This window comes from Myiozetetes cayanensis, unplaced genomic scaffold, assembly GCF_022539395.1.
Source record: "Myiozetetes cayanensis isolate MyiCay16 unplaced genomic scaffold, myiCay2020 scf10, whole genome shotgun sequence".
Lineage (NCBI taxonomy): Eukaryota > Metazoa > Chordata > Aves > Passeriformes > Tyrannidae > Myiozetetes > Myiozetetes cayanensis.
In genome coordinates, this window is record NW_026086605.1 from 27,346,735 (window position 1) to 27,359,755 (window position 13,021).

General features: G+C 43.5%; 1 protein-coding gene across 3 annotated transcripts in view; it reads left to right on the plus strand.

The window, feature by feature from the left end:
- The first annotated feature begins 5,788 nt into the window (after nt 1–5,788).
- CDHR1 (cadherin related family member 1) overlaps nt 5,789–13,021 on the plus strand; it is a 44,892-nt gene continuing 37,659 nt past the window's right edge. For 2 of the 3 annotated variants that reach the window (XM_050305430.1, XM_050305431.1), the window contains exons 1-2: nt 5,789–6,959; nt 7,733–7,828. In XM_050305430.1, the coding sequence (XP_050161387.1) occupies nt 6,899–6,959; nt 7,733–7,828 (157 nt within the window). In that variant the 5' untranslated portion in view covers nt 5,789–6,898. Of the gene's footprint in view, nt 7,231–7,732; nt 7,829–13,021 lie in introns of all 3 variants that reach the window. The other variant, XM_050305432.1, reaches the window with a different exon arrangement.

Below are 13,021 nucleotides of genomic sequence, written 5' to 3' on the forward strand. Positions count from 1 at the left end.
TTGGTTATACATGGCAGCAAAAGGAACTATGTTCAATTTTCATACTTTCCCTGGTTCAACAAGTCATTTTACTCTCTTGTAAGCAGGGCATCTATACAGAGATGTCCACGGCACACACACCAGTCAGGAGATTTATGGGGAGAACACAAGCATTTCTTTGCTCTGCCTAGACAAGTCTTGTTATTTTTCTCAGCCACACCGAGTAAACTATAAAGTCTTGATTTATTCGTTATTCACATCCCAACTCTTGAGTTATATGTATAATTTTTACAGGCAAAACAATGAACAATACTAGTTCTTTCATAAATAACTTGGACTGTCTGCCTGCTGCTAAATGGCATCCTTCACACAGATCTCTGTCATGCTCCACAGCACCACGTGCATCACAGATCATGCTGCTGAAGTGAATGTGGGCTATCTAAATATACCTGGATATTCTAGGGACTATTTTTTCATTTTCTATCCCTGTCAAAAGAAAATTAGGAGAGTGATTTGTTACTTCCAATGAAGTAAAGTTACTGAATTGTAATGGATTTTGCAGTAGTCTTTTAAAGCCTCTAAGCTAGTAAAATGGATAGCAGGAACTTTAATTACTTAGCAGCTGCAGCAAATTTTTCCCCTTTTCCCAGGTACCTGCAGCATCTTTTTTGCAAATGCTATAAAACACTCTTTGACAGACTAAAACCAGGAGAAGCTGTATCTGAGATGAAGTTACTTCTTTTTCCCAGGAATTCACCAAACTTCTGCTACCATCCGCAGTAAATGACAAGAACTCATGATAAATCATGCAGGCAAGTGCTCTGAGATTTTTGGGTTTTAGACGAGTATTTCTGATAGGGTGAAAGTGCCACCTCTTTACCTCTGTGGAAAAATTGTCCACCAGTTTGTTTGGAAAGCACTTTGTTATCTGTTTTGAAGTCACTGTGGAAGTGCTGAAATTACTGGATATTTGGTGTCTGTTCTCCCTGGTTTTGTGCCATTGTAATTTCTTAATTCCTTTGGAGATAAGGACATCATGACTGGATGCTTCCATTCTTGTTATCCAAATGAGGACACTCCAAGGGGTTCAAATTGATGTAATGCTTGTAGTCATCTCTCTAAATCTTGGTTTTCCTTTCCATGAATGAGGTGTTTTTTCTTCTTCTGTTTTGTGGGGTGTATCTTCCTGAATCAGTTGAGTCACAAAGTCTTCTTCATGCTCTCTGTTTTATCAGACTAGATATAAGGAAGACATTTTTTGTGATGAGGGTGGTGAAATGCTGGAGAAGTCTGTGCAGAGAAGCTGTAGATGCCCCATCCCTGGAAACATTCAGGTTGATCAGGGTTCTGAGCAACCTGATCGAGCTGAAGAAGTCCCTGCTTATTGCAAGGGGTTTGGACTAGATGAGCTTGAAAGGTCTCTTCCAAGACAAACCATTCTGTGATTCTCCTGCAGACTGCTGAGGTTTAGTGGAGCTGCTCAGTGGAGCTGCAATATGAAAAATTGTGTGTAGACAGCTGAGTTATAACTCATGTTGTTCTTTAAAATCATCAAAACAAACAGTACAGTATCACTTTCTGCTTTGTATTTCTGAGCTGAGAGAGGATTATAAATATTGACCAAGAGCATTAATGATCACATCACTATCTTTCGATTACTTTTATGTGGACTTAATGATCTTAGGCTGATTATTTACAGACTCTTTGTGATAGATATGTAAACTGAACTTAGACCCCCATGAGTCAGAATGGTAACAACAAGCTCATTTTCCTTTTAGATGTAGAAGTTATTCAATTAATAATAAGAGAATAACAGTGAGAGGGAGAAAGAGGTTTCTACTAGTTTGCATTTTAATTTGTCATGACTAAAAAAATTCAAAGTCCTTGTAACAGATTTGTATATCCCAAGTGATGGGATGCATAAAGTCTCATATTTGGCATAAGTGGCATATTTGTTCTGGCAACAGGGAGGATCAGAGTTTGGTGATCATGGCCAAGTACTCAAGCACGCATCTCTTATTAGATTTAACCACCAAAACACGGAACTGTTTCTTTTTGCCATTCCGACTGTGCAGTGGTACTGCAAGTCTGTTTCTCTCCCATAGCTGGTAATTCAAGACACAGAGATGGATGGTGAAGATTTCTGAGGGACTTCAGTCTTTTCTGTCCTGCCATCAGACTGGCCCAGGTTCCTGCAGATTCCCCAGCACTTCCTGTAGTTTCTCTCAGCAGCCAGACAGAAGGTATGGAGCTGTGCTAGGAAAATGAAAAAGATAGGTCCTATAAAATTCTTCACCACCAAAACCAGTCATCTGAAATGGTCATCAACAGTTGTTCCTGGTTCTGTAGTAATGGAAATTACATGCCCCAATGTAACTCATCGCACAGTCCTTGGCAGGGAGATTTTAGTGGGGAGGAATGATGTAGTTTGGGCAGGCAAGAGAGTTTTGTTTGGTTTGTGATGGAAACTGCATGTTTAACTGTGTCTCAGCTCTGCTGAGACAAAAAGCTCTATGACCACTCCCAGGTCCCAGCCAAACACCCAGACAAGTGTGGTTGTTACATTACATACAGCTGTGGTTACAACTGTGTCACACTCAGGGTTGTTGGGGTTCCTGTCTTACCTATGGTGTATATCACGGCCCCATCCTGTTCGCCTTCCTTTGTTTTCAAGGATAAATAAGAACTTCTCTATCACATTCAAAGATGTGAAAATAGAGTTTAAAGAGAGTCTTGAAAATGACCAATGCTCCAATTCTGTCCTTCATGGTATTACATCAAGCAATTCTGACTGAATTGTGCTGTGCCTAACGCCTCCAACTAGCAATGGCAACTTCCACACCCCTCTTAGCATGTGATTTACAATAGGAGGGAAAGAATGTAATTTGGAGTTTTTCTGTACATGCTGAGGTTTATGTAAAGTGTGCAGCACTTCTTCTGTTGAATTTATTTACACACAAAAATGCACACACAAAAAATGCTGAGCATTCTTCTCCAAGCTAACACTTAATGTCATATGCACCCAGAATTGGAGGATGAGCATACTAAAAGAAGTAGCTGGAGCTGTTGTTATGAGTGAGGACTTCATTGCTTATCCATACCATCCAGACTCTAGAACAGAGGAAAATGGAAACAAACATAAAATCTGAAGACGGTACCCAGTTATTATAAAGCAAAGCAGGACAGTGGAAAATAATATCTGTTATTTCTTTAATTTTATTTTTCTCGCTATTTTTAAGTCACAAATGCGATATAAGCACACAAAAACTTATTGAAATGCAACTCATGCAAACCTCACATTTATATGCCAAGCAGACATTTCCCAGGTGGGCAGCTCTAATGTGATCGCCCTGAGGTGGAAGGGCCACCCACTCACGATGTGGAAAGAGTAATTTATCTCTGTGCTAGCTCAGCCCATGCCCTCTGTGCTCAGCAGGGGCAGCAGCAAATGCCATCTGGGATGGCAGTGACACAGCAGGGCACTTGCTGGTTATGCTGTGAACAGGCTGCCTCACAGCCCCACCCCTGCAGGGGGAATCCTTGGCCCATGGCATCATTGCTGTGCTCCTGGGGAGGTTTCAGGTGCTGTTCTAGTGTTGGCACCTGTTGTCAGTTCTACTCTGGCCAACATTTTAGTCTGTGCTTTGGGACTGGGCTCAAGAGCAGCTGTCTTGGGTGGGGCCCAAGATTCCCCTGTTCAGAAAAAGTGCAGCTCTTGGTACTGATAGAAGCCATTTCTCATCAGCCATACTTGGTTAAGGAAGACTACTGGTCTTAGGCTTAAGGTGGGGTTTAGGGCTAAGAAAAGTGAACATATTGGGACCCAGGTTTTTCCAATATTCTCAAAGCTCAGAGAGATAAGAGGGCAGGAGCTGGCAGAGGATTGTGCCTGGCTGGTTTTATGTCTGGGCCCTGCGTCCAAGAAGTTTCTAGTTTTGGTTTGGGGAGTGGGTTTTTGCTGGGGGAGAGCCCCATAGCTCAGGGCATCCCCAGGGTTTCACAATGCCCAGTCCAGCAGTTACAACTGTGCTGCACTGGCCCCAGTACACCCCAGCTGCTGTCAGAATGGGGGAAGTCTGCAAAAACCTTCACTGCCTTATTGTAGCATCCTTCAACATTTAAAGCTTTACTGTATAAAAATGCAGGTTGTCTAAAAGCTTCCTGTAGATACTGCTAATCAGTGACCCAAAGCCAAAACTGTTCTGAAAATATTGGATCTTTCTGAATTTGTTTTCATACTGAATAGTAAACAAACAGCACTCTGGGAAACTAATTGGTTCATATCAGATTGGTATATTTAAGATCAGATGGGTATATTTCATTCTGCTTTTATGTTTCTTTCTACTTGATATGCTAAAAATATATGAAACAGAAATTTCTTCTACATAGAGGGATCCTTCCATTCCCAAAAATGTTGGAACTGAAGATACTGCTGTCCTGAAACCCTCTGCTGCCCCTCTTCTTCCAAAGGAGAAAATTCATCAAAATAAGCCTGGATCCACGAGCTGTGCTGGCTTTGATCAAAGTTTATTTTCTGACATATATATACTTCTATCTAATGTTGTTGTGTTAAGTTTGTATCTGACTGTGCATAGATGCATATTAGCTAGGTTTTCAAACTGTAAGGGGATTAAGAGCTCAAACTTATTGAAATTCAGGAGTGAGATGTTTTGCTTCCTTGGAGATACAGGCCCAAGAGATTTAGATCCCCAGGGGATGCAACCAGGGGAACAGACAGCTATTAACTTTGACAAGAGCTCTCTGTCACTTATTCTAGGAAAATACTCTGTAGAAAAACAGCGTGTTGTTAGCTGTGGATTGAGGAGAGAGGTGAGAGGACATTCAGGTGCTATTTATGTTTTCTTTTGGGCACTATGCAGGTGTATTTCTGTGATTTTATCAGTGGTTTAATATTACTTTTGACAGAGGTAGCATGGTTAAATCTGTAACAGGAACTAAACTTAAATCCACCTTCTAAATGTATATCTGCTCCCACACAGTTTTCAGCTTTGGATTCCCATGTAATGAATTTAAATGCACTAAAAATACATCTGTTTTTCTTAGTTGCCTGCTGCAGGTTTCCCTCAGCTTTACAGGCCACTGCTGCAGTCACACGTTGGTTCAACGTTGAGCTTTTGCAAACGCTGCTCTACAGGAAGAGTCATAAGAGTCACACCAAAGGTCTGATCTCGTTCAGGATGACAAAGAGCTTCTGGCAGGGGTAATGTAATGCCTTGCTGAGCCAGGGTTTGCATCCGTATCATCACATTTGCTAGTTATCAATGAACATAATAATCTTCATTATTTTGTCTGATTCATTTGGAGCCTTTTTGGTCTTTTGCTCTCTGTACCATTCTCTGGCAAGTTCTGTTACGGGTGGCAAGTTTTATTAATATTGGGTCAAGCATTTCACTTTTCCCCTCACAGCTGATGTGTTCTGCAGGCAGAGATGTCCTTCCAGTCAGTAGATCCGTGACTGCAAGTGCCGCACGCCCTGCCCGCGTCACAGGAGCATCGCAGCACTGCACAAAGACCTGTCCCACGGCCTCCTCCACCGTTTGTTCCCCCCGCCAAGGTCAGGAGTAATAATATACGCTGTAAATGTGTGACAGGATCTAACTGCCGGCTCTCTCCGTAGGACAGATATCTGGGAGCTGCCCAGCCTGTCCCTCTCCTCCCTGTGTGATGAAAGCTGTCCCTGGAGTGCTGCCCACCTTCGGCTCTGCACCCCACAGGCAGGGGCTGGCAGGGGAGGCTCTGTGCGGGGTTGTCTCCCCGGGTGTGGGGACAGGCTGCGGGGCACCAGTGCCAAGGGCCACTGCCAGGCAGGGTGTGCAGCTTCCGCCACGTTCTAAAGCATTGCAATGCGGAACTCTGTGGCTAATTAATTTCTTAGGCGTTTCTACACTGGCTGTTAATTAAAAAACCAGAAAACTCCATTAACACATCCTTAAAGGGCAAGTGCTTTACCGCAGGTCAAGTTTAAACAGCTAAGCCATGATGTAAACATACCCTTCCTTAGAAGCTACATATTTCCATGATGGAGCTCCTTTTAAGCAGGTTTATCTGTGAACGCCTTCCCAGACTGGCTGATTTTTAACCCTATAATATATTGGATAATATATACTTTAAGTTAGTGCAAGCACCTTTTATATGCCAAAACAAGCAATGAAAAAAAGCTACTTTGTTAACTTCTCTGATGTGTTACGTTTAAACACACTTTTTAGTATGTGGGTTAAAAATTGCCTGCTGTAGGTAAAAGGTGCTTTCAGCAATTCGTGCAATTTAAGAATTAAATGATCAGGCCAGCTCATGAGAAGAGCATTTTGATTTCTGCATTTTTAATTGCAATTTATGCAATGTTGTGTTTGTTTGGGTTTTTTTGCTATCATAAATGTGATTGTTTTCTTTAAAATGTTGACAGTCATGTCTACTGTTTCTTGCTAATATTAGATTTTCTTTCTTTGTTGTTTCTAAGATTGCCCGAGCTAAAATAAAAAGAATCCTCTTTTAGCTCTCAAAAATAGAGGACTGGCTTAGACAATTAAAGACAGGGTTTAGAATGAAAACAAATTTCTGCTTTACCTTCTCCCTGACTTCTGTGTTTGGTCTGCACAAGTACAGTACTAACAGCGGAACCTATGAGAGTTACACTGGTACCTCCAAATCTTGTCTCAGAGATGAGTCCCACAGCTCCCTGCAAAGTAATTGGTCTAATTAGGTGGTAGGAAGGAGCTTCTTTAAATTCCTCAGAAATTAAGACGTGTCATCCGCTTAACATCTTAGCATCTGTTACTGCCGCTTGCACATTTCTGCACTACATCAGGCTGAAGGACACTTTCCTGGACATTTCAGAGAGAAAAAAAAAAAAACCCCAAGCCCCTATAATAGAGGAGAAATTGGCTCTTTCTTCAGTGGGATGAAGCATGTAAGGCATTTCAACCCCTCCTTATTTCTCAGTTTGGTGCATGTTTGCCTGGGTGAGTACAATAATCACTTTGTTAAGTAAAAATATAGGAGAATAAAAACATAACCTTAACTCCTGTAGTAATCCTTACTGATGTGGTAATGTTGTCCTGAAATATTTTCCTTGGCAAATGATCCCTGTGCAGTTGTTACCCTCTGTGTTTATATATTTGGAGACTTGTTTCAAATGGGCTATTTTGAATCTCTAACAGTCAGTCAGTAGAATGACAACTAATTTGTTGTTTCTTGTTTTTTTTTTTTAACTTTGCTGTTGTCTGGCAGCAAGTAAGTAACTATTTAATTATGGCTAATTGCTCATGCAGTAGGTTTAATTTTAAGACAGAATGTGCTTAGAACACTGGGTAAGAATACTGGCTAAGGTACCAAAGCACTGGAGAGTTTCAGACTTGTATGTATAGAGTAGGGGAGAGGTGTGCAGTCATGACAAGCTGAAAAGGTTCATTTTTCAGTGAAGCTGTCTGGAACTGATTGAGGTTTTTTAGAGACATCTTGTTGCTTGTTTTATTTCTGTTGGTTTTGGGTTCTTTTAACATACACTCTCTATTTCCTGCTGTGTGAATACTGGCACAGTGGCACGTAGAAGTAATTTTATTAAAAATATCCATACAGATACTGAGAGTCCACTGCAGCAACTGGGTGTATTATGCACTCATAGTATTCCCAAAACAGCTCGTGTTTACTGAGAGTCAAGTAATTAACTGAGCCAGCCAAATAAGTGCCACCTATAAAATGCTTTTCTTTGGCTTCTGTTTTGTTTTAATTGCAGTTCAGGCAAACTATGCCCCCTATTTCTTTGACAATGGAGCCAGAAGCACGAACGGGAACATGGCACTCCTCAGCCTTTCAGAGGACACACCTGTTGGTCAGTATTAAAATTAGTATGTTTAATCTGTGAAACTGGAGTTGCTTGCTCTTGTGATTAATACATATATTTTGTTGTAAATTGTTGTTATAGTCTGTGATCCTGCGTGGTTTTCTCTCAAGATTCTAATTGACCTCAATTTAAAATTACATGTTTGAATTGTAGCTACAATTTAAAACATGAATTTTAGCTCTCCTGTTTTGGTCCATCAATCTATTCATGGCTTCATAGCACAGACCTTTGCGGTCATAAATAAATTCGTGGTGGTGAGAGGCTTCTTACCAATCCTGTAAATGCTTATAGGAGAAAGCCTAGTTGCTGGTAATTTTATCAGCCTTGATAAAAGCAATCTGTACACTGAAAAGTAGGAGGCATGGTTTTCTTTAACAGTCATCAAATTGTTCATGTTTACAGTACAAATGGTAGAAAATATTTCCACTTACAGTGAAAATTGCTTTGTCTAAACAACTGATGTTTTTAAAAAGGTTTAGTTTCGTTTTAGAGAAAATTCAAAAACGGATACAGCTTTCAGATTTCAGCATTTTGATGCAAGTCTATCCTCTTTAAACTGTAGTTGCATTAAGAAAAAATAAGAACAAAAGGTGATTTATAATCCCTATTTTGCATGGGAGAAGAATAATTTCCTAACATTTAAAAAATTACATGTAAAATATATTATAGTGGTGAACACCACCTTTTCTTCAAACTTTGCACTGAGGTTTTGTTTAGGACTTTCTATTGATTGTCAGTAGCTTTTACAGGCTAAATCAGAAAAATGTGTAGTTATTGCAAACTGAGTACCAGGGGACCCCTTTACTAGCTGCCTCATCCGTAGAGGAGGATGGCTGTGTAGGGGGTGCTCCCAGGGCTTAGGCAGGTGGGGGAGGTGAGGATGAGGGAGGGATCAGAGGGCACAGCCTCCTCTGGAAGCCTGACACTGCCACCCACACCTTTCTAAACAAAACCAAGGTCACTCACTGCTTTGGGAAGCAGCTGCCTGGGTTTGCTCAAAGTCTCCATTTCTGACCCAGTGGTGTTAATGCCAGACAAGAACCATGCTGGGCCTTCTACAGTATGGGGAGAGAGTGATTGGGAATTCTCCCTTACCTGCTTAGCTTGAGAAGAGGAGGGAGAGAAGGCAGCATATAGCATAGAAGTGACACATCTTGCTGATGAACTTAAAAAGAGCTTGCTTATGATGCAGCAGGAATTTGCTATTGCTTAGTCAAGCTTAAGTGCAAACCTCATCTGAAGGCCAACAGTAATGTAGTGGCACTTGGAAGAGCCAGAGGCAGACCAAGGAGACGCATTTTTTGCTGTACTTCTGCCTGGATTCACATGGAAACTAAGCTTGCTCAGTCTTGGCAATTCCTACAGTTCTGCTGATTTCTGGGGTACGATTAGCCAGTGGAATCACTTGTCTAAGCATAGCTGAGGCTTGTAATGCCAGACAGCACAAAATGGGACCCCAGCTCAGTTTGTTTGGGGTGGTGCTTGCCAACTCCTCCACTGAAACCTCAGGCAGTGCAACTTGCTTGCCATCAAACTCCCACTACCTGATGTGGTGCCAGCTCACAGAGCATCAGCCTCTCCCTGCCACCACTGGGAGCCTCCAGCCACCTGCATGGGGATGGGGAGCTAAAGATGGCACAGAGCCACAACACAGTCGAAATGTCCTTCCTGTCCGGACTGCAGTGCCACATGGTCTCTCAGATGACAGCACTCTCTGCAGCAGTGAAGTACAGCACTAATTTCCACCCACTGCTTCTGGCTGGGGGCTCCAGCAGCCAAAAAAGGAGAGGGTGCATGCCTCAATAGAAAACAGCACTGTGAGAGATCAGAGCTGTGTTAGTGCTCCTGTAACTAGCTCAAGTAAGAATAATGAGAAATACCTGATGGGCTTCTGCATGTGCTTTTGTAACATTAGCAACTAGACTGGGTACATAGATGTCCCTAAAGAGTTTGTGCTTTGGTTGCAGCAGTGATAAAGCTCAAGCTGCTCTGTCTTCAGTCCTGCTGTGCATCATGCCCGCTGGCTTCATCCAGAATCTGTTTACATGTGTTTAAATTGTCTGGCTTGTACTTCTAATTTGATGTATAAGTGTGCTTTAAAAAACAAGAGAGTAGTAGCTTCTTGCTGAAAGCTCCAAAGGGCCTGTAGAAACCCTTGGGAAAGGGAGATAAGGCCTTACTTTTGAGAAGTCCAAGTGTGATTGCTTTGCCAGGCAGCTGCCAGTGCTTCTTTGGGCTAATTCCCAGAACACCTTGACAAATAGCTGTGAGTACTGCAAAGTCCTCTCTTCTGAGAGCACTTTTGGATATTCCGTGGGAGTCTGCTTGCTTTGGGTTTGCTTAATGCAAACTGCTGCTGGTACCTGCTGCCTGTGCCAGCACAGCCACTCCTTGGGAATGCTTTGTCAGAGAGGCTCCCAGAGGAGGGCACAAATGGAACTGACTCTTTGGTTCTGCAATGCTGGGTGTGCATTCAGCTTTGTTTAGTGTGTTCTCATGAGACCACAGTCACCTTCATGCCAGGGCTCAGTGAGGGCTCACACACTGCCCCTGCTACCAGGCTGGCCCTTTTCTGTGGCCCCAATGAAGGGTATCACACTGCAGAGGAGGCTGTGGTTCCTCAGCACTCTGCCCCAATCTCCTCCAGAAGCAGGAGAAGGAGTCTGGGCTCCCATGTACATGTGCAGTCCCAGGCATCCACACTCCAGAAGTCATCTTTTATTTTGAGCAGGATGATCAGCGACAAAACAGGGGAATTAAAACTTCCACGTTTGATTCTGGATGGCTTCACTCAGGATTATGTTCTGCAAAAATGGGCAGGTTGCTATTAGGTCTTCCCTGTCCTTATGTAAAAATTGGAGTCATGGGCAGGATGCTTTTCTTGGCAGCAGCTGGTATCTGATCTGAGCAATGCCATGGACAGCAGCTTTAATGAACCTCCAGAAATTTTACAGTCTTTGGCCTTGCTGAGATTACAAGCAGTTGGCAAAGTGGTATGTGTTAGTTATATTCCCAGGCATCTGTAGTCAAGGGACAGGCAACATTTTGGAACACTGAAAGGACACAATGCATTCCCTGTGTGACTGTAGAAAAAGAAATTGCAGTGCTGCAGCTGCATGGACACATCAAATTCATTACCACGCTCATATCACCCCTAACTTGACCTTCTTTTCCTTTTTTCCAATTTTGCTTATTTACAGATAGTTGATATTTGTTTACCAAGTTGCATACATTGTACCATGAGTTATCATAAAACCAGCAAATACTATTTCTGTGTGAATGCTTGAAAGTATCTGCAGATTTCCAGGTCCTGTTTATTGCTGCAGAGCATGAGACCCCTTAAGGTAAAAAGGGCCAGGACAGCAGCCCCTTCCAGTGCCAGGCTTAAGAGGACTTGGAAAAGTTATGAACTGCAATAGCAGTCTGTGGCTGTTTGGCAGGGTGGGTGGGTAGTTAGCTCTTTGAGGAGAGTCGCCTGTATACATGCAAAATGCGTGTGCTCCTAATCAAGGTCTTAAGCCATGAGTGAGATGCTATTTCAGGTTGTTTGTTTCATCTTACCTCTTAATCCCTATAAGACCTCATTGTGGGGACAGAGTGGGGCTGGGAACAGCTGCAGGGCAGGGGATTGAAGCATACTCAGAAGGCCTAAGTTCATTACTCTCTCAAAGCCCAAGCATCACCAGTGCTCTGGAGATTTCTGCATACCTCTTATCCTTGCATTTTCCTTTCTGGTTTTGCCCTTGCCTACAAAGCGAGCACTGCCCCCCCATTAAAAGCCACTTTGCAGTGGCAACTCTTTGATCAAAGCTACAGCTGCCAGCCACCTATCACTGGCTGACCACCCCCTACAGTTCCCTCCATCCTTCAAGCTTCCCCTCTTCCTACATGCTCCTGATCTCATTTCTTCATGTCAGTCACAACTGACTGTGTAGAGCTCCCCTTGTCTCCTCAAGTACCTGTCATTTCTTCCTTGTTTTTATTTCCCTGATCCACCCCTAGGAAAGCTGGGAGGCTACCAGAACAGGAGTGTTAAGCACAGCCTGCCTTCTGCACCACTGTGACAGAGCAAGCAGTGCACAGAGTGAAGCCCCCCACAAAGCCGAGCACTGCACAGAGATGCGATGAGAACTTGCAGGTGTTACAGCCTCCAATTTTGTTTTAAGTCTTCTGACAGAAGCTGCAGATACATCAGAAAATTGCCCTCAAATGGCTTCTCCTTGGAGTTGGTTGCTGTGGGTGCTGCAGGAACACATTGCTGCCATCCATGGGGTGAGGTTTCAGGCCCCATGCTGAGTGTTTGCTGCAATATCCCCTCTCCCCATGGCAGGCACTTGCAGTTGCAAGGCCTGTTTCAGCTGCTGCTGATCCTGGCCATGTCCCCGCTTTGCCAGCCAGCTGGTGCATCAGGGTGCAGGGAGGGAGCAGGAGTTGCCTGGGTATGGTCTGGAAGGAGTGGTAGCTGGGAGTGAATGGGAAAGGAGATATTTTTGAGGCACCCATGGTGTGTGGTCCATGTCCTCCAGGACCTGTGCTCCCCTTTGCTTGGGGTGAGCTTGGAGTGTAAAATAGCCATCTGTAGGCTTTGTGTTAACTGTCCATTTCCTTTCCTGATGGGGAAATGACCCTTGGCTAGGACATGTGGAGAGCAGGCTTGTAACCCCAGGCAAGGTGGTATTTGCTGTGACATTGGGAGGTGTCTGGTCCTGGGAACATGGCCATGGATATCCCTCTCAACATCTTGTTAACAGATGTCAGCTGTGGTGGCAAGGACAGTGGCAGGACTAAGTCCAAAATGTGCTTGGCTTGTTTAACTGATGGGGGGGGGGCATTTGATTGCTGAGTGTTGGGCAGCAAGAAAGGGAGAGTGTGTATTCAGTGAGAGGGCAAAATAAGCCCCAGAGCTTGTGGGCAGAGGCTGGCTGTGATTAGATTTGAGTCAGAGTTGAAGTAAAATGGAGCAATGGCATCATGAGACAGACATTTAGCCTGAGTGGCAGGAACAGGGAGCAAATGACTTTTTAAGATGGAATAGGAAAAGAGTGAAAGCCTGGCATTGCTCCTGGGAAGCAGCCATAGCAGGAAGCAGTGAGTAGCTCCCCAGGACTCCCCTCTCCCAGCCTGCTGAACCATCCCCTAGGTACTCAGACCATCCTGCTCTTCCAGCTGGGGCCCTTACAT